The sequence below is a fragment of the Penicillium roqueforti genome, assembly GCF_015533775.1.
Source record: "Penicillium roqueforti strain LCP96 04111 chromosome Unknown scaffold_02, whole genome shotgun sequence".
NCBI lineage: Eukaryota > Fungi > Ascomycota > Eurotiomycetes > Eurotiales > Aspergillaceae > Penicillium > Penicillium roqueforti.
In genome coordinates, this window is record NW_024067566.1 from 950,365 (window position 1) to 968,376 (window position 18,012).

At 50.7% G+C, this 18,012-nt stretch overlaps 7 protein-coding genes across 7 annotated transcripts; 4 read left to right on the forward strand and 3 right to left on the reverse strand.

Moving 5' to 3' along the window:
* Nucleotides 1–137: 137 nt before the first annotated feature.
* On the forward strand, nucleotides 138–3,773 carry LCP9604111_1837 (uncharacterized protein; the record flags this gene model as incomplete). Its single annotated transcript, XM_039069247.1, has 5 exons — nucleotides 138–155; nucleotides 1,156–1,211; nucleotides 1,280–1,562; nucleotides 1,615–2,539; nucleotides 2,596–3,773. 5 exons carry the CDS (start codon nucleotides 138–140, stop codon nucleotides 3,771–3,773), a joined length of 2,460 nt encoding a protein of 819 aa, XP_038931964.1.
* Nucleotides 3,774–4,402: 629 nt separating this feature from the next.
* spb4 (ATP-dependent RNA helicase SPB4) lies at nucleotides 4,403–6,401 on the reverse strand (the record flags this gene model as incomplete). Its single annotated transcript, XM_039069248.1, has 3 exons — nucleotides 4,403–5,507; nucleotides 5,564–6,067; nucleotides 6,124–6,401. The coding sequence occupies 3 exons, from the start codon at nucleotides 6,399–6,401 to the stop codon at nucleotides 4,403–4,405; spliced, it is 1,887 nt and encodes a 628-aa protein (XP_038931965.1).
* A 425-nt stretch (nucleotides 6,402–6,826) lies between these two features.
* On the forward strand, nucleotides 6,827–7,927 carry LCP9604111_1839 (uncharacterized protein; the record flags this gene model as incomplete). The annotated part of the gene is made up of 1 exon (XM_039069249.1): nucleotides 6,827–7,927. The coding sequence occupies one exon, from the start codon at nucleotides 6,827–6,829 to the stop codon at nucleotides 7,925–7,927; it is 1,101 nt and encodes a 366-aa protein (XP_038931966.1).
* A 535-nt stretch (nucleotides 7,928–8,462) lies between these two features.
* LCP9604111_1840 (crossover junction endodeoxyribonuclease) lies at nucleotides 8,463–11,227 on the reverse strand (the record flags this gene model as incomplete). Its single annotated transcript, XM_039069251.1, has 2 exons — nucleotides 8,463–11,064; nucleotides 11,214–11,227. The coding sequence occupies 2 exons, from the start codon at nucleotides 11,225–11,227 to the stop codon at nucleotides 8,463–8,465; spliced, it is 2,616 nt and encodes an 871-aa protein (XP_038931967.1).
* Nucleotides 11,228–11,569: 342 nt separating this feature from the next.
* Nucleotides 11,570–13,180, forward strand: LCP9604111_1841 (putative actin-related protein RO7; the record flags this gene model as incomplete). The annotated part of the gene is made up of 1 exon (XM_039069252.1): nucleotides 11,570–13,180. One exon carries the CDS (start codon nucleotides 11,570–11,572, stop codon nucleotides 13,178–13,180), a length of 1,611 nt encoding a protein of 536 aa, XP_038931968.1.
* Nucleotides 13,181–13,627: 447 nt separating this feature from the next.
* LCP9604111_1842 (aldose epimerase family protein) lies at nucleotides 13,628–14,872 on the reverse strand (the record flags this gene model as incomplete). The annotated part of the gene is made up of 1 exon (XM_039069253.1): nucleotides 13,628–14,872. The coding sequence occupies one exon, from the start codon at nucleotides 14,870–14,872 to the stop codon at nucleotides 13,628–13,630; it is 1,245 nt and encodes a 414-aa protein (XP_038931969.1).
* A 1,248-nt stretch (nucleotides 14,873–16,120) lies between these two features.
* On the forward strand, nucleotides 16,121–17,492 carry LCP9604111_1843 (uncharacterized protein; the record flags this gene model as incomplete). The annotated part of the gene is made up of 5 exons (XM_039069254.1): nucleotides 16,121–16,153; nucleotides 17,109–17,165; nucleotides 17,224–17,293; nucleotides 17,365–17,411; nucleotides 17,469–17,492. The coding sequence occupies 5 exons, from the start codon at nucleotides 16,121–16,123 to the stop codon at nucleotides 17,490–17,492; spliced, it is 231 nt and encodes a 76-aa protein (XP_038931970.1).
* Between the last annotated feature and the right edge of the window lie 520 nt (nucleotides 17,493–18,012).

Consider the following 18,012-nt stretch of genomic DNA (forward strand, 5'->3'; position numbering starts at 1 on the left):
GACGTAATTGGACCTCCTCCATAGATGATCTATTAAGTAGGTCAGGGAGAGAGACGAAAGCTTTTCCTTTGCCCATTTCCTAGATTCTTGGAAGCCTTCATCTTTCATCTTTCGGAGGCCCTCTTGGTCATTGCCTCATGTTACCCTCTTTCCTTGTATCTACTAAGGGCACGATAGACTTCCGCTCCTCTGTGTTTCCTCTGTTCATCAACTGCGTAGAACCTCTCAGTTCAGTCGTTCCAACGTAACCGGGTCTTGTCATCTAGAAGCTAACAGGCGATGGCCCACGATTTCGGTCTCCAACGTCTCTGAAGTCGCTCATTAGAGAACCCACGCCACCTAAGTTAACGTTGGTTTCCCGTTGCCTAATTTTGTCGGGGAACTAGACATCCTCGAGATCGACAACCATAACTTTGCCATCATCGCAGCTCGCATTGTCGCAGAACGATAAATTGTCTACTTTTTGGTCCCAGTGTTCAGCACCATGCTCATATAATATCTTGAGAGCTTCCATAAGCCGGGTTTCCAAATTTTTCTCGTGGACCTTGATCTTGTTGTGAGCGAGGTCATAGAGAGTTTGACGATGACTGTTGTGATTTATGGTGGAATAGTCCGTTCAAGTTCTAAGCGGTGTACTGTGCTACATCGTGAATGTAGCTGCTTGACATTTTTTCGCAGTGATGGCTTGGCCGTCTAGATAGAACGTCTAATGATGTGTGAGCCGGATCAAGAGATCCACATCGCGGCTAGAAATATATATTTTACCTGGGAGGATTGAGGGTCAGGGAAAGGGCATCAGGCCTGGGTAGTGTATAGAGTGGAATTAACAATAACCTAGTGAAACAATGCGTGAAATCAAAGAACAATGTCAATAATTGGAACAATTGGAACAATAGAGTCCCTTGCGACAGCCTCTATAGAGGGACATACCGCCTAGGGACCCGGTATTCTGCCGGGTCGCGCCTTCCAACTCCGAAAAAGTTATATGCGTTGGCGACCACCAGACAATCGCTGGCGACTGCGAGACAAACCGCTCTTTCCTTCTAATTTTTTGGTCGCGTCCACCGCATTGTTTACCTATTTAATCCCCTCTCTTCCCCCCCTCTCTCTCCTTCTCCTCTTCTCCTCTCCATCACCCACAACATTACCATCCAGAGCATTGCCTTTGGATATCTCTCACCAGAGTCTTTTGTGATCGACTCTACCAATCAGTCAGTATTTACATTTGTAACTAGATAGCCTTTGGATATCTCTGACTGACTGATTTCATTTCAATAAGACTTCCCTCACTTTCCACTCACCACAACCTCGACACCAACCATCCTCCTCATCTTGCGCATTTCGCCAAGATGAGACTGCGGTCGAACCACGTTCTTCGGCCAGTTTCGGAGTACGTCCCACGCCGCCGTCGCCAGACGCGGAGTGCGTCGGCACAGGCTGGGACGGAGGCCGCGACAGAGACTGTGCCAGAGGCACAGTCTGCACCAGACCTTGCCGAGCAGTATGCTGCAGAACGGCCCGCTCCAAAGCGGAAGCCAGTTAAGAGAGCTGGCCGGAAGAAGGTCAGTCAGAAAACAAATGTCACAATTGTTCATTACTAATTCATGTTCCTAGAAGGCCGCGCCCAAGGGCAAGAAGAAGGCCGCTCCCACCGCGGAGCCTGAAGCTGCTGCCGGCACCGAAGCCGACCCCCAGGAAGACCCCGTTGCGCTCATTCCGTCTGTGGAGCAACCAGACACCCGTACGTTGCCCCCCAGTCCCACCCAGGCTACCCAGGCCACCCAGGCTCCCCAGGCTTCCCCGACCCCCCCGGTCCCCCAGGCTCCCCAGGCTCCTCCCCAGCGCAAGTTCAGAGAACGAGTCATGTCGGCCTTTCGGTATGGGAGAGCCAGCGCACTCCTCCAAAGAGAGCCTGAGCGAGCCCCTTCCCCTCCGCAAACGCCCGTGATGGAGTATGCCTGGCCGCCTGGCCAAGTTTATGATAGACTTGGCCGAATCCCCTGGTCACTTCCCTGGACCCCACCATCCCCCTGGAGGAACTTTCCTCGCAGATTTCCTGGCGTCAATGCCCCGGATGAATCCCAGCTGACCCCCACGGAAGAACCCACTAGGAAACGGAACCGATCATCCGAAGATGATCTTTCGCCTTCGAAACGTCACAAGTTGACCCTCCAAACCCCACCTGGCTTCGAAAACCGTCCTCGCGGCAGCTCTCGCAGAACATATGCGGATCGCGCGCGACGACGCGAAGCGGAAAGGGGAGGACGAATCGATCGCACCATTTACCGTTTCCCCCAACTCCTGGCTCAGCAGGGAGAGGATGCGAGGTCTGGCAGTTTGACCCCCGTGGCCTCTCAGGCAAGCGAAGAGACCGCACCTCAGGGTAATCGCATTGTCCCGCTATCCTCATTGCCTTCTGCACTCCCACCGAATCAGAACCAAAATCAGAACAGACCTAATTGGCGCCAATGGATATTCAATTCAGTGACTGGTATTTGGGGACGAGGCAATGCGCCTCAAACTGCAGAGGTCCCACAAGGTAGGCGCCCCTCATATCATGGCATATATTTATAGTGGCTAACATGGTGATTCTAGTGGTCGAACCTGAACATCCAACGGGCAATGACTCCGTCGCGACACCTTCCTCAGCCCCCCCTTCTTCCTCTGTTGTGGCGTCACGAAATTTCGAATCGCCCACTCCAAGCTCGCGCGTTACAGAGCCACAAACCGCAAACTCTCGTCTGACAGCCAGGGCACGCGCTCCACAAGTCGGCACAAGAAAGAAGTACTCCTACGATTTGGACCCACAAGGGTTCGACCCAGAACTGCTCGCGCGCATGCGCGCCGGGATGTCGGATCCTGCGGACCTCGAACCTGTAACTTCAATCGAGCAAGTTCGTGCGCTTTACGATAACGAATCGAAAAAGCGCAAGCGAGAAACGTCACCCGATGTCATTCCACACCCTCCAGGATGTAGCTACGGGTTTGACCCAGATTACTTCATCTACGATGACGATGATTACGACGACGACTTGCCCACAGGCGAGCAGGAACTCCAAGGTACCCCGACCAAACACGCTACAGTCAGCGATGCACCGGAAGAGGAGCATGTCTCCAAACGTTTGCGCCAAGATCCCCCAACTCGACAGGCTACAGTCAGCGATGCGCCGGAAGAGGAGGATGTCTCCAATCGTGTCCGCCAAGATACCCCGACTCAACAGGCTACAGTTATCGATGCGCCGGAAGAGGAGGATGTCTCCAATCGTGTCCGCCAAGATACCCCGACTCAACAGGCTACAGTCAGCAATGCACCGGAAGAGGAGCATGTCTCTGACAATATCCAGCTGGAAAGCTCCAACGACCAGGTCACGTCGGAGCCCATTGAGTATTCCGCCGAGGAACTCCGCAAGGCCCGTCAGATCGCAGAGGCTCGTCAGACCGCAGAGCAGTACAAGCCGAAGACCCCCAGTCGTCTTCGCGCGGCCCATCGCTTCTCGAGTAGCTGTAACTCGTCTATTGAGGTGGAAACCGTCCAACGTCGCAAGATGAGAGAAACCTCAATGGCTACGGCATGCCCCACTGGCGATCTAAGCCAGATCGAGTGGCCCGAGACTGAAACTTGGATTGAGACCTTTAACTGGGACGATCCTAACTTTGAGAAATATCAGAGAGGATCTTTCGTCCGCACTGATCTGTTTCCCACTGAGGAGGCACATTTTGATGCTTGTCACAAGGAGTTTGCTGACCTTCTTGCTGCTCGGCGTGCAGCTTAGTAAATCTAACAAAAAAAAAGACTTGCCAGAGAGGGAACCTTCAGAAATACCTGGAGGTCGCATCTCCATTGAGCACCCGGTTCCCCCCTAGGGAACGAAATACAACTACGAGATTCCGAAGAGCAAGCTTCTCGGCCTGCTACTTATCAAAAAAATTGAAAAAATTGAAAACAACGAAAGAAAAAGATGGAAGTCCTCCGGGTTCCCTGGCCCGCCTTTCTAGGCTGGGGCTAGGGCTCCCTTGGCCCGCCTTGGGTCTCTGATGGAACCAGGCTGGTGCCGGTTTTTGCTGGCCCGCCTTGGAGCTCTGAACTGGGCTTGGGTCGAGCCTTGGAGGAAATCCTGTATACATTCTTTCGGCGTTGTGACTCGTTGGACCGCCTTGGATGCATGGGCCTACGAGTCTACGTCTTTGTCTTTTTCGTCTTTTGCGTTTTGCGCTTTGTTCTTCTTGCTATTTAGCGCATGTAATGAGTGAATATTAGCGTTGTTAAGGAGCATTTGAAAGGATTGCTTAGCTTCCCATACAAGTCAACAGATTGTAAAGACTAGGCTCGTCTAGAGTGACACCGAGAAATTAAACCCAGGATATGGTATTGATATAGATATCTATTATGCTATTTTCTAACCTAGTCAAAGCCCTTGAACTCACTATCGCCATTGGCTTCCTCCGCCTTGCTAGCTTGGTCCAACAACCGCTGTTGCTCGTTCTTAGCACGAATCTCCTCCAGCATGCGCTCCGTTTCAAGAGCCTTCTGCTTTTGATCCTCTGGCAATTGCTCCCATCTCTCCTTCTCCTTCCGCGCCTTGTTGAACTCCCTCTTCTTGAACTTTTTATCCCGTTCTTCAGTCTTCTGACTCCAAGCCACACTCTCCGTAGCACGGCGCTTGTTAGGACCCTGCTCAGTGCCTTGTCCATTAGCAGCCTCCGCCATAGCCTCTTTGCGGCGCTTTTCTTGCTGCTTGTCCTTGTACGTGTAGTTGGACCAATCAAGTTTAATGCCTAGCGTCCGATCTCCTTCAAAGGAGCGGGCTTCGGGCATCTTCGGCAGCTTGAGGAGTCCCCATGCCTTTCCGAGAGCTTCCCAGTCCAGATCTGCAACTCGGAAGATACTGCTTGCTTGGTGTTTGCTGTAGCTGCGCAGCCAGCTGACGAACGCCTTCTGGCCCTTGTCGTGCATAGCGCGATCTTTTAACACCGCTTTGCGGACCTTGTCTGTCGCGGCTGTGGCCTGTTCGTCCGTGAACTCGGGTAGGTTGTATGGCGCCACGGGCGTTTTGCGGATTTCCAGGAACGAGACGTAGTCCTCCTCGCGACCTGGGTGGATGAGGACGATGCTGAGGCCTCGGCGGCCCGCACGGCCGGCACGACCGCATCTGTGAATGAATGTTTTGGGGTCGGAGGGTGGGTCGATCTGGACTACTAGATCGACGGAGGGAATGTCTAGACCGCGAGCGGCGACATCGGTAGTGAGGAGGATGGAGGGCGTTGTGGAGGTAATGAAGCGGTTGAAGTTCTTTTGGCGGACGTTGGCTTGGTGTTTCCCGTGTAGTGGGACTAGCACATATTCGTCTCCTAGGATTATGGGTAGTATTGTGGCGAGGTAGTCGACACTGGAGCATGTTGACACGAAGAAAATGGTTTTTTGAGGTGTGGGCTGGACATTGGAAAGGATGTGCTTCAGAATAGCATATTTGTGAAGCGGAGGTGTTGTCAAGTAGGTCATTTGCAGACTGTTCAATGGTTAGATCGGTCATTTCTGAATGGGGGAAAAATTCAAAGGACATACCTCGCTGGAGTGCGCTTTTCTTCGACGCCAGCTCCTCTGACCTTGACGGCAATTTTGACGGGATTTCGTAGACCAAGTCGGACGATCTGATCAACAGCCTCACTGATACTGGCACTGAACAATCCTGTACGTCGCTGCTTGGGTAGCCGGCCTAAGATCTTCTGTAGGTCGTCCTTGAACCCAAGATCTAGAAGTCTATCGGCCTCGTCCAGGACAAGCATTTCGAAAGATGCCTGAGGGCAGTGAACGTGAGGCGACGAAAGTAACTCCAACAAGCGTCCGGGTGTAGAGACTAATACGTTGGGCGAATTTTTAAGGAATAACTTTAGATCTTCTGCCGGAGATGTCCCGCCGCCCAGAAGAAGTTGTGGGACGACCTTCAATGTCGAGGAAGAGGTCTTCGCACGAGGAGCACCATCTTCGGCGGGTTTTAAGGCTGCGGCCGACGCTGGGTGGAACTCCAAAAGGGAGAGAAGAACTTGGTGAATCTGTGAGGCCAATTCTCTGATATACCGATATTAGCAACGAGCTCTGCAGACCTGGACTTGCGCATTACCCACCTTGTAGGAGAAATGACAATGGCTCCAACATGATGCTTCTTGAGAGGCTGATCAAGGCGAAGAAGCTTTTCCAGAATTGGGATCAAGAATGACAGTGTCTTTCCACTTCCAGTGACAGCTTCTACCACCACATCTTTGTGCTGCATAAACAGAGGAATGGCCGAGGCTTGGACTGGAGTCATGCGCGTGAAGCCCATTGAGGCCACAGCGTCGAGGGAGCATTCTGACAGCGGGGGCGTGAGAGCATCCCACGCTCTTGAAGATGACTTGGGAGGCATTTATTAATCTCAAGAGACACCGAGTCGTCAAATTGCTTCACGAGCCGCCATCGCAAAGAAAAAAAAATATCCGTTATCGATTAGATACCAGACACGTGACCACGGCTGTGGTCGGAAACCGAGATCGTGAATCTGTTTTTCTCTCGACTTAGCCTTGCTTCGTTTACTTTACTTTTACATGGTATAACAAGTGCTTGGTGATCGCATCATGTACTGGAATCCTGCCTTGTGTCTCCAGCTTATTCGTCCATAAGTAACAATAAAGATTCGTCACGTGCCATCGAACCGCCTATCATTGCTTTGTTAGCAAGCCCATTGATATTTTCGTGGCTCATTCGTTTGCGACAACGCAGATATCTGTACGCCCACCTTCTGGTGTCCTTCGAGTCGTACCGATTCCTTCTTTGAAATTAAAGGCGCCCGACATGTCCTGGTCACAACCCGTACCAGAGGCACCTCGCGTGCTGTCACCGACCCCCTCCAGATCGGACCGGTCAGAGACACCCGACGGATACATCGCACCGATGACAAGGTCTGCAGCCCGTCGCCAGCGTGAGCCAGATGGTTCAGCCGAAAGTTCTGGCTCAGCGCGAGAATCAAGATCTCCCTCGGCTCGGCGCAACCGCCGATCACACCCCATGATACCCGCTTCGCCGCCGCGCTCGGAAAAGGGTACCGACTCGAACACCCATCTATCCCCACCAAGCATTACCGACGCGCTGCGCGACTTGTCAAGATCACCATCTCCTCTCGGACTGATCCCCCTGCATGCACGCTACCGCAGTTTCATTCATCGCCATGAAATCCCGCGCAAGCTCTTGCACGTGTCAATCGGGTTCTTGACTCTGTCGTTATACAGCCAAGGCGTCCAAACGCTGCAGATTACACCAGTGCTCTTTACCGTACTGGTGCCTATTGCCGCAACAGACCTGATCCGCCATCGCTTCGAGAGGGTCAACAAGGTATATATTCGGTTTATGGGTGCGCTCATGCGCGAAACCGAGGTCACCGGCTACAACGGCGTGATCTGGTATCTCCTCGGAGCGTACGTCGCTCTCCGCTTCTTCCCCAAGGATGTCGGCGTCATGAGCGTGCTACTCCTTAGCTGGTGTGACACCGCCGCCTCGACATTCGGTCGTTTGTACGGCCGCTACACCCCCCGTCTGCGTCCCGGAAAGAGCTTGGCTGGTACTATGGCAGCCTGGTTGGTGGGTGTTGTCACCGCCGCTGCTTTCTGGGGCTGGTTCGTGCCTTACATTGGCGCTTTCCCCAATGACCCAGAAGACGCTTTTATGTTCACGGGACGCTTGAATCTGCTCCCGAACTGCGTTCGCGGCCTTCTGGGTTGGGAGCCTAGTGATTCGGCGGTCATCACTGGCCCTTTGTCTCTAGGCGTCATGAGTTTCGTCTCTGGCGTCGTTGCCGCTGGCAGCGAGTTCATTGACATTTGGGGCTGGGATGATAACCTGACGATCCCTGTGTTGAGTGGAGTTGGCCTCTGGGGTTTCCTTAAGGTCTTTGGGTAGATGGATAAATGATACACTCCTGATTATTTCTCAGCGCTTGCACAATATTCCCTGCTCTTTTTTTAATGCTATATCTGGGTGCTTGACGGTTAGTATTCGGGCATTTTTCTCTTTTGCTCCTCTACGTTCTGGTATTGTGCTGCATCAAGAATTCTATTCTTGTTTAGATAGACACTGGTGGAAGCCATGCACATTTTGATACTCCTCTTCTTTTCCGTTTCTATTCTTTGGATGTGTGTTCTGCATAGCTACTTTCTGGGACATGGCTTTGGTACGTTTTCGGATATATGCATAGGGTATTCTTATTTACAATTTCTGCGACATATGTACATGGCATCCAGCAATCCATCCTCGAGAAGTCAGCTTTCCTGAGTCTTGATAGAGGTACTCGGCATGTTTATCCAACGCCGTAGGTTAACAAAAAAATGCGGTTGCTCCACATTGTTGTATGCAAAAGCTCCAGACCCGGGAAAATTCAAATTGATGCCATCGCCAATCCGCCAAAACGAGAAGAAGGGTATAAGAAAGATATTAATCAAACGAGGTCAAGAAAACTGACGCGTGGGATTCTTTTCTTTTTGGCAGGCTGAGTCTGTCTGCGCGCTGTGCTCAGGCTATCGGTAGCTGAGCCTTCGCATGGATCTTGTTCATGCGGAGACGGGTCGATCGACCAAAAGCCGTCGTGCAATATAATGTTTTCCAAGTGCCCTATGGTCTTATGCTTCGGCGTTGTGCTCGTCCCCTTTGAAGACTTCTTAGGAGACCAATTTACCTCATTAATCTCATTGTTTTCGTATGTCTTCAAGTTCAATGGTAATGTATGTTCGGGCTCGAGTTCGGGCTTGGGATTTGCTTGGCTGCAAGATCGGGGTGGTCTGATATCTTCGACTTCAGAGGAACGAGTCCGAACTTTTGGTGCTTGTGGTGCCTTCTTCGTTGGCGGTTGACGCAACGAGCGAGTTGCGGTGTTTTCCTCGTCGATTTTCGATGACAGAGAAAGGGACTCGATGGCTTTTTCGATGTGTTCAACCCTGGCCTTTTCTTCACACTGCACCTTGGGAATCTTCTTGGTCTTAGATAAAGTCTTCCCGGACAGAGAAGGCAGTTCCAAGAGTGCTCTGGCTGGGAAGTCCTCCGTGAAAGTTTCAGATTCACAAACGTCGGAGACCGAGTAGCTAATTTTGAGTCCCATGCGTCGTGTCGGGCGAGACGGAGAATAATCGGTGTTCATGTCTAGTGCGTCAGATTCTTCAATATCAACCTGACCAGTTCCCAAAGCTGTGCGCCTTGATCTAATGCGAGACTGGTCCGATATGGGGTGACGCTTGATATTGGCAGAAGGAGACAGGTTACACATTGAAGAGAATGTATCAAGGAGACCATCGACTTCCCGAGAAACGTAGTGCATCGTCAGTGAAGACCTCTGCGGAATATACATGCTCGGAGAGGAAAATATATCGTCTTCCTGGTCCACAATTGTTGGCGAAGAAGACCCAGAATTGGCCACAAGTCGGGAAAGAGGATTCTGAGCCGATGTAGCGGCTTTCAACAAGTGTGTTTGTTTAGTTGTTGACAGTTCGGACCTTTCTTTCGTGAGAGTTCCGTATTTCAGGATACTCCCCCGTTTCATTCCAGCATCAATTGGTCCCTTTTTCTTGGGACCGGTGCGCCGAGTACCGGTCTTCTTTTTCGCCGCAGCTTCTTCGGCTTTCGCGGCTTTTTCAGCCTGTTCCCTCTCCCAATTTTTGACGACCTCAGGAACACCCAGTCTTACGACAGTCTCGAATATCCAGACCTTCTCGAGGGAGAACGGATCAAATTGTTTTGTAATCCGAGTCTTCGACGGTGCCGGAGGTGGTGATCCAGCAACTACCTCTGGGTCATCCTCTTCCTCAGCTTCCTGTACACTAACTTCGGACGGCGGGTTTGGTTCCTCGGCAAGGAGATCCAGCCCAACAATATCTGCCGGTAGCATATCTAGCTGAAGTTCTGGCACTGCATCAGTGCCGAAACTTGATCGGGTTCGATACACCTTTTGCAGACCAGGTGGGCAATCGGGCACAAATGAGAAACCAGGCGACACGCCTAGAACTGGTCTCTGGAGACGGAGTCTGTATGAGACAAGAGGCTCAGCCAACAGTCTGATCAATTTCCTTGCCCCCGATCGATAATTCCATTCAAAATGGTCTGCGGCAAATGTTCGGATTGCTAGGGGGTCGATATCTTTGTCCCAAGCCTGTACGAGACGGGTTTTCAGAAGTGCCATCTCTTCATCACCGGAAACTTTGGGCTGGGCGTAGTACTCGAGAATTTGTCGGTCCGGAAAAGCGTCTGGAATTCGAACTGCTGGGTGTTTCCTCGTAAAGTATCCACTCTCATTCTCCTCAAGTTCATATTGGAGTCTTTCTCTCCACTCGTTCAACCCTGCATCCACGTCTGCTTGCGACGCAAGCTCCTGCAGAAGATCCTCGCCAAATCCAGCCTTGGCAATCTCTGCAGCGAGCTTGCTGCCGCATTTCGGAACACCAGATGGTAAATAGTCCCCTCCACTGAGCATAGCGAATAGGATCATTCCCGGTCGGTCAAGGGGTATATTGGATGGATGTCCATCCTGTCCCATTGCATAGCATGTAACATGAGTTGCTGAAGAGCTGCCGCTTCCGCTCTCTTTTGAGAAGTTCATAATAGTTAAAGACGATCCGAACATCAATGCGTCGACATCGTTGCTCATGACAGCGTCTACAATACCTGCCTGCTGTAACCGTGCACATTCGGCCTCTGCCTCGCCGGGTGCCTCATGCCACGGAAACCTGAATCGTTCGATGAGGTCCTTGGAACGCTTGATGATCGGCGCACTGCCATAACTGCGAGATGAGACTGCTTTGCCTCTCTTAAAAGCAGGTTTTTGCCGTCCATCATAGACAAAAAGGGGGTGGACTGGCAATGCAAGTAACTTCAATAATCGATAAAATAGTGTGCGTAGCTCTGGGTTTCTTCCGCCTCTACCCGCTTGAACTTGAAAGAGCCAGATCGAAATGTCGACTGCAATGCGAATCGGTCTTGCTGTCCGCTCGAGGTGCGTCACTGCCAACTTCGCCAGAGAGATACGCTCTCCTGGGCCAATTGCATTGATGAGCCTTGAAAAGTTAGTATTTGGATTGAGGAATCTGGAGATACGAAGTCCGGCTTCTTATGCGATGGATAAACAACGCTTTCACTCGGTGCTCATAGCGATATATATGTTTTCCACCATGTAAAATAAAATAGGATATATGACTTAACTTACCCAGGAATACCCATGCCGACTGTAAGCAATAGAAATGGGAAGCAGTTCAAGTGCCCATGTGGTGTTAGAAGATGTACAATATGCAGTGGTTTTGCGGAGAGAGGAAGTTGTGAAGTAAATAAAGACGGCCCGATGTAGATCCGTTGCCTACCAACGAGCTTCCCCCAACCATTTGGGCCAGCTTATAGATCTTATTTTTACTTTGTCTTTGAATTTAAACCGATGGCATTGAAACCTCGACCTGTGCGCAGGTGAATCGAATATTTGTCGCTACGAACCCTACGAACTCCTGTTGCTCCCAGAAAGGGGAGCAACGCGCCCAAGCTCATCCAAGCATGTCGAGTGATACACCCTCAATGGGTGCCAGTAAACGCACATCAGCAACTTCTGGTCTGCGGAATATCCAGACAGCGAGACCTGTTTCCCCTCATACACCACAACCACATTCGGGAAACCCCTCCTTCGCCAGCAGCACATCACCGGGTTCCACCTTTCGAAGCGAAGACGATGCGATCATATTTGAGATAGGCGCACGATGGCTCCGCGCAGGCTTTGAAGGAAGCAGCGCACCTGTGTGTGTGGTTGGCTTTGGACCTGAAGACTCGCGGAGAGCGGGGGACTACCGAGGATGGATTCAGGGCAGCAGCGGTGCTGGACGGCTAGCGCAGCCCGTCGACATAGAAGAGTGGACACGGACATATGAATTGTGGCGGCCAGATTCTCGAGAAATTGATTTGGGCCTGGTTGAGGATAAGATCGAGCGCGCGTTTCGGGAGACATACAATCAGTTCCTGTTGACGGATGCAGGGACATCTCGCCTGGTTCTTGTCCTGCCGTCTCTCATGCCACACCCATTGCTGTCGTCATTGCTGTCGACGCTCTTTAGTCGATGGCGCTTCCCGAGTGCTACCCTTCTGTCTAGTGCGACCATGTCGGCCACGGCTGCGGGATTGCGGTCGGCTTTGGTGGTTGACCTTGGCTGGGCCGAAACTACGGCAACGGCGATCTACGAATACCGCGAGATGACTACGAAGAGAACGACACGGTCTATGAAGCATTTGATGCAGGAAATGGGGCTTCTTCTTACCGGGTTTGCTTCCGGAAACCAGGGTACGGAGACTGTGGATAAGATCTCTGTTGGATTCGCGTACTGTGAGGAAGTTGTTAGTCGGTTTGCCTGGTGCAAATCGCAGGCAGAAGAAGATGAAAACTTAGATGAACCCGGCCTGAAATTGTCGATTCCTTCGCCCGCAAATCCCGAGGAAGAATATATGGACGTGCCGTTTTCACGTCTCGCTGAACCTACCGAGAAGGTGTTATTCGCACCAGGTGTCGCAGAACATGAATTGGACGACGAAGAAAAATCCTTGCCTTTGCTTGTCTACAACACCCTTCTCTCACTGTACCCTGATGCACGAGGAACTTGCATGTCCCGTATTGTCTTTGTGGGCGGCGGTTCTCGAATTCCTGGGCTACGGCAGCGGGTCCTTAAAGAAGTCTCGTTCTTGATCGATCGTCACGGATGGAGTCCAATTCGAGGCAAAGCACTAGAGCGACAGCGACAGAGATTGGAGGAGCTCAGACTTTCGGCCCAGAAAGCATCCAACCAACCTGAGATTCCTAAGAGCAATGTGGAAGCACCTTCCAGCGATGACGAACCCGCCGACCCCTCGAAAGAAGTGCCTGAGATTGATTTCGTGGAACAAAAGCTCCGCCGACAAAACAAAGACATCCCAGTGCCTATCCAAGGAGTCTTGCGCGAAGTTGAATCTCTTGGTCCATGGGCAGGTGCAAGCCTGACAACCAGTCTGAAGATCCGGGGGATGGTAGAGATCGAACGAGAGAAGTTCTTACAACACGGACTCGCTGGAGCTACAAGAGATATTGACCATCCTGTTCCTGATCGTCGATCGGGCTTGAGATCTGGCGGTGATCGGTCGAGTTGGACGCTTGCAGGCTGGGCATGAAACCATGTACATTTTTCAAAAACAATAGATACCCCATTGGATTTCCGAGCCGTTATTTCCCTACTGTTTCTCTATATGAAGCTTCCCAAATAAGATCGCCGTGTTTACGAGGATCTCGGCATTTAATCGCACCCATCGGTTGAATGCTGGACCGGATTACTTTCAATCTGAATTATTGGGAGGATGAGATTGTAAAAGGGAGTGGTGGTAATGGGGGTAGTTTTTGTCGAAATTTTAGATGTCTATTATCTGCTGCACGCATTGAGGGAGTTTGCATGTATAGCCAAATTCAATTCTATTATGTCTGTTTTCGGTTGTGAATTGGCCACAGGTGGCTCTCATTCGCACAGATTGAGGCAATGAATGCCAAATAAGCGCTACGCGTAGGGTCCACGTAGAGATAGATATTGATCCAATGCAAGTATGGTTGCGCACCGTACTATGAATCTAAATAGTGCCAAACTGGTAGGTAGCCCAGTTAACGGCGGGCCCATCATCAGGACCAAAGATCTGGTAGGGAATACGACCCCACTCAGGGTTATTGATACCATCGATCCAATCCTCGGTCTCGATAACGAAGCATCCATACTTGTTAACATGGGTGGCACCGGAGTCACCACCATCAGCCTCGTTGCGCTTCGCCTGCGAATTCTTAGTGGCGATGGAACCGTTCTGTCCACTGCAGGTGTAGATCTGCAGCGCGGCCTGGTTGGTAGCGACGTCGAGGCTGATGCCAGTGGAGCTGGATGAGGCACTAAGGACCGTGGCGATCGAGTTAGACGCGTATGTTGAGGGCCGGTCGACGAGGAAGCACGTATCATAGCCTGTGCAGCCGGCGCCACAGAGGTCGTAGGTCTTCTCGATGTCCTTGCCAATGAGTTTGGGACTGGTGAAGTCTAGAGCTCCTTGGCAGGCTTTCTCAACGTCGTGAATGGTGCCGTTCGGGATTAAGATGCTGTCTCCACCAACGAATCGCTGCGAGAGGGGAAGCTGCAAGGTGGTATCCTTCAACACGTTGGGTTCTTTGAACGCGTTCAGGTTCCAGTATATGTGGTTAGACAGCATGATGGGGGTCTTCTCTGTAAGAGAGAGAGCCACCAGCTTTGAAGTCAACTGGGGAAGACCCTTGGGGTTGGCCGGTGTCTTCTCGGTAGACACGCTGAAAGTAGCATGGGTAATGACGTCTCCTGGGAACTTCTCAAAGCCTTGATCGAACAAGGTGAAGGTGATAGAGGCATCGCTGTGCGAAGTGACCGTCCAGTTGCGCATATCATATCCGGTGAAGCCACCATGGAGAGTGTCCACACCATCGTTTTCATTCTCAGGAACGTGGTACGTGTTATCATCAATAGTGAAGGTACCGTTCTTGATACGGTTGGCATAGCGACCGACAACCGCTCCGAAGAACGTGCGATTGGTTTCACTATCATGCAGGTATTCCTTGGGGTCATCGTAGCCAACGATCACATCTTGGACGTTGCCGTTGCGATCTGGAACTAGCAAGGAGGTGAGACGCGCACCATACGGAATCAGCTTGGCAGTGATATTCTCAGCCTTGATCGTATAACTTTTGAAGTGATCGGAGTTTGAGTCACTAGCAGGCGAGGGAACAGCCTGAGACGGCGACGGTGCAGCATTGGCCAAGGCAGGCAGCCCATACAGGGCGGCTGTCACATAAGACTTGAAATGCATTTTGATTCCCAAAAGAGTTGTAACTGAAAGAAACAAGATAAAGACGAGGAGGAGAAACCGAAGCGTAATTCGGGGACGGCAAACTGATGAACGTAGCCAACCGCGGGGTGCAGGCATCTTATGAGAAGCTCCGTTCGGATCGCAATAAACATTCCCCAATTTGCGCTAAACTACCTCCGCATGGCTTTGACGCTAGGGGGCGGGGACATGGACAGAAACCGGGGTAAAGGTTCTAGAGAGACCAGGATTTATCCGAATGCAGGTGGTGTGATCGATATGCAGGTCAACCATTGGACTGTTGGGCAAAGCGGACGCCAGATAATGAGGGGGAAGATCTGAGCCCCTATTCCGGGGTGTTGGGGGATGTAACTTAAGGGACGTGGGTCCAGTCAAGCTCAAGAGGCGCTCTGCCACTGACGGCACGGAACAAATGCTTCGCTGAGTCCATGCGGCAAAACTCCGGTGGAGTTCAAATTGCATGTTCACCGCCCGGAGTTGTTAGTCAGCGTCCTACCCGTCCACCTTTCCAACTTGGGTTAGTTCCTGCCGAGGTAACCGTGGAAGGAGCCTCTAAGGTTCCAAGGTTCAATCACGGGGTAATTCCATTTGATATGTTGTTTATTCTTAAGGTTGGCTCCCAGGAGGAACTTGCCTTAACCTTATAGACATCCCAGTCAGGAATTTATCAATGTCAGCCCCGTTCTGAGAGTTATTCTGCTCTCAGGCTCGGGCGCACTCACGGGAAGTAGTTGGCGTCCATCTCACCTAGTATGTCGACGACAGCCTTCGTGGTATAAATCTTGACAGGAATCAATCCGTGAGTGTGATATGTTGTATATTGTCCAGATCATCTCATGCTCAGACAATTTGAGCCCCGGGTTGTGCCTGTTCATTCCCTTTGCAAATACTAGCACCTTGGCATAGAAGGGGTCAAAAAAGAATGTCCTTTCGTCAGTCACACTATTTTCAATTCCGCCGTAGCCAAAACCTCGTCTATGGTGATGTACGTGTTTTGCAGTCTCGGCGTCGAACTGGGTGTAGATGAAGTATACCTTGTTTGGGCCAGCCGCTGCCACGTATGGAGTATCCGGCGCCACAACCTGAAGGCCATATCCTGGCCTTTGGTACGTAGCAGATATTCCCCATGGAAAGTTAATGAGCCACTGAGCCCTCGCATGGTAGGAAAGCATTCAGAAACATGGTGATTAATGGTAGAAAGAGTATGTGCAGTATAGTCACCAGTTGAATATGTATTGTGTCTATTTCCGTGTGTCCTTCTGCGTATGTTTCTTCTCTCAAATAATTTAGCGGTCAGAGGCACGTGGTAGATAATTACTGTCCCCTCCGACCCGGAGTACCACGCCTACCAGCTGCCTCGTAACCGAAGAGCCCGTGTGACCCCAAATTGGACCCCAATAGTCATCCTGCGCCCGTGATCAGCCGCAGAAGTGTTCTGATCACTGCGGGCCGACAATTGGCTATCCGCAGTGGGACCACACGCAGTATGCTGGCCCTAATGACATCGATGATAACGGGTTCACCATCGACTTTGGGTTTGCTACTCTGTAGACACCTATGTACTTGATTCTATCTGGAATCCTTGGACTTCTATTTCCGTTGATAATAGGGACAGAAAAGAACACAGAAATTGAGACCAAGAGCCATCAAACATCAGACTCGAATAAATATAGTATACAAGATACTACCATCAGTATACCATACCAACTCATGTGAGGCAGAGTACCGGATGCCATGACTAGTCGGAGGGTGATGAGTGGCAGCTTCGACTTCAGTGGGGCTTCCTTTCTAGTGCAGGAACATCTTCACCCGGGTGAAAGTTACACATATAATCTTATCCCACCAACTGGATATTGTCACAGTGGTTCCGATAGGGCCGTTGTGCAGTTCACCACACCTCGTGCTCTAGTATTATGCCGATGGGACTTCCTTTCTAGTGCAAGGACATCTTCACCCGGGTGAAAGTCACAAATTTAGCCTTATTCCACCAACCAGCATATTATCACAGTGGCTCCGATAGAGTCGCCTTGTAACCCGCTACACCTCGTGCTTCAGTATTATGCCGGTGGCATCCTCGTAAAGGCCCGCAGTATAGTTTCCATCCAAACAGAGCAAAGTAGACCCCGCTTGGGGTCTATAGTATGTAATGACAATGAGGTTTAGGAATATAATAAGGTCACTACGATTTCCCATCATTCCTGTATTTTTTTCACTCAAGCACTTGATAATCTACAAACATTCCCAGAACACACGTTCTTTCATCTCTATCTACAAGGTAAGATAGCCCTTCGTTGAAGACTTCGTTATACATTAGATTTAATGCATGGCCCCAGAATTCAGACAAAATGGCAATTGTGGCGTGCAATAACTGTACCAAGCACAGAGAGTGTTCTGCCTACTCAGGTTCGAAAATGTACTGCGACCGGTGTGCTGAGAAACTTGGGTTGAAAACAGCGAAAGTTGAGGCAACAAAGACGGAAAAGAAGAAGTGACTTACTACTACTACTGGGTCTATGTTCTGGTCAGTACTATTACGTCTGATCGATTATTGATTGCTATGTATACTAAGTCTTATCAGAACATGATTCAGGGCAATGATTGACGGTGTTAGGTGACTTAAGATATGAATGTGTCTGTTTTCTGGTTTGGTCGTTCAATTGTTTCAAGATTGACTGAATGAACTGTGGCTCTGCATCGATGAAACGGATGTCAATGTCTGGGCTTTGCTAGCTTTAGATCAGAATTTCAAGGATGGAGAGTCGCTCAAGTTTGTAATCTTCCAGTTCTTGTTTTGCTCCATAAGGATAAGCCATACATCTCAAACTGCCAGGCTACGCTAAGATTATTCTTGGTGTAGCATCCAGAAGACCGCTAGATCTACAAGGTCTCTGACTGGTATAGATCCTGCGCTAAGTAAAGAGGTAAACAGCGTCCGACAAGGTGATGGCGAGAGAGGCTTGCTTGACTGGGTACATGGCTAGGCGGACTATGAACTTGGTTGCATGTACCAACTAGACATGCAGGTAAGCCCAATAGTTACCTGGCCCTCCGGTCAAAAGAAAACGAGTCAAGATGCATCGCTTCGAATTTTGTTTAAACGACTAATTTCGGTCTATCACTAT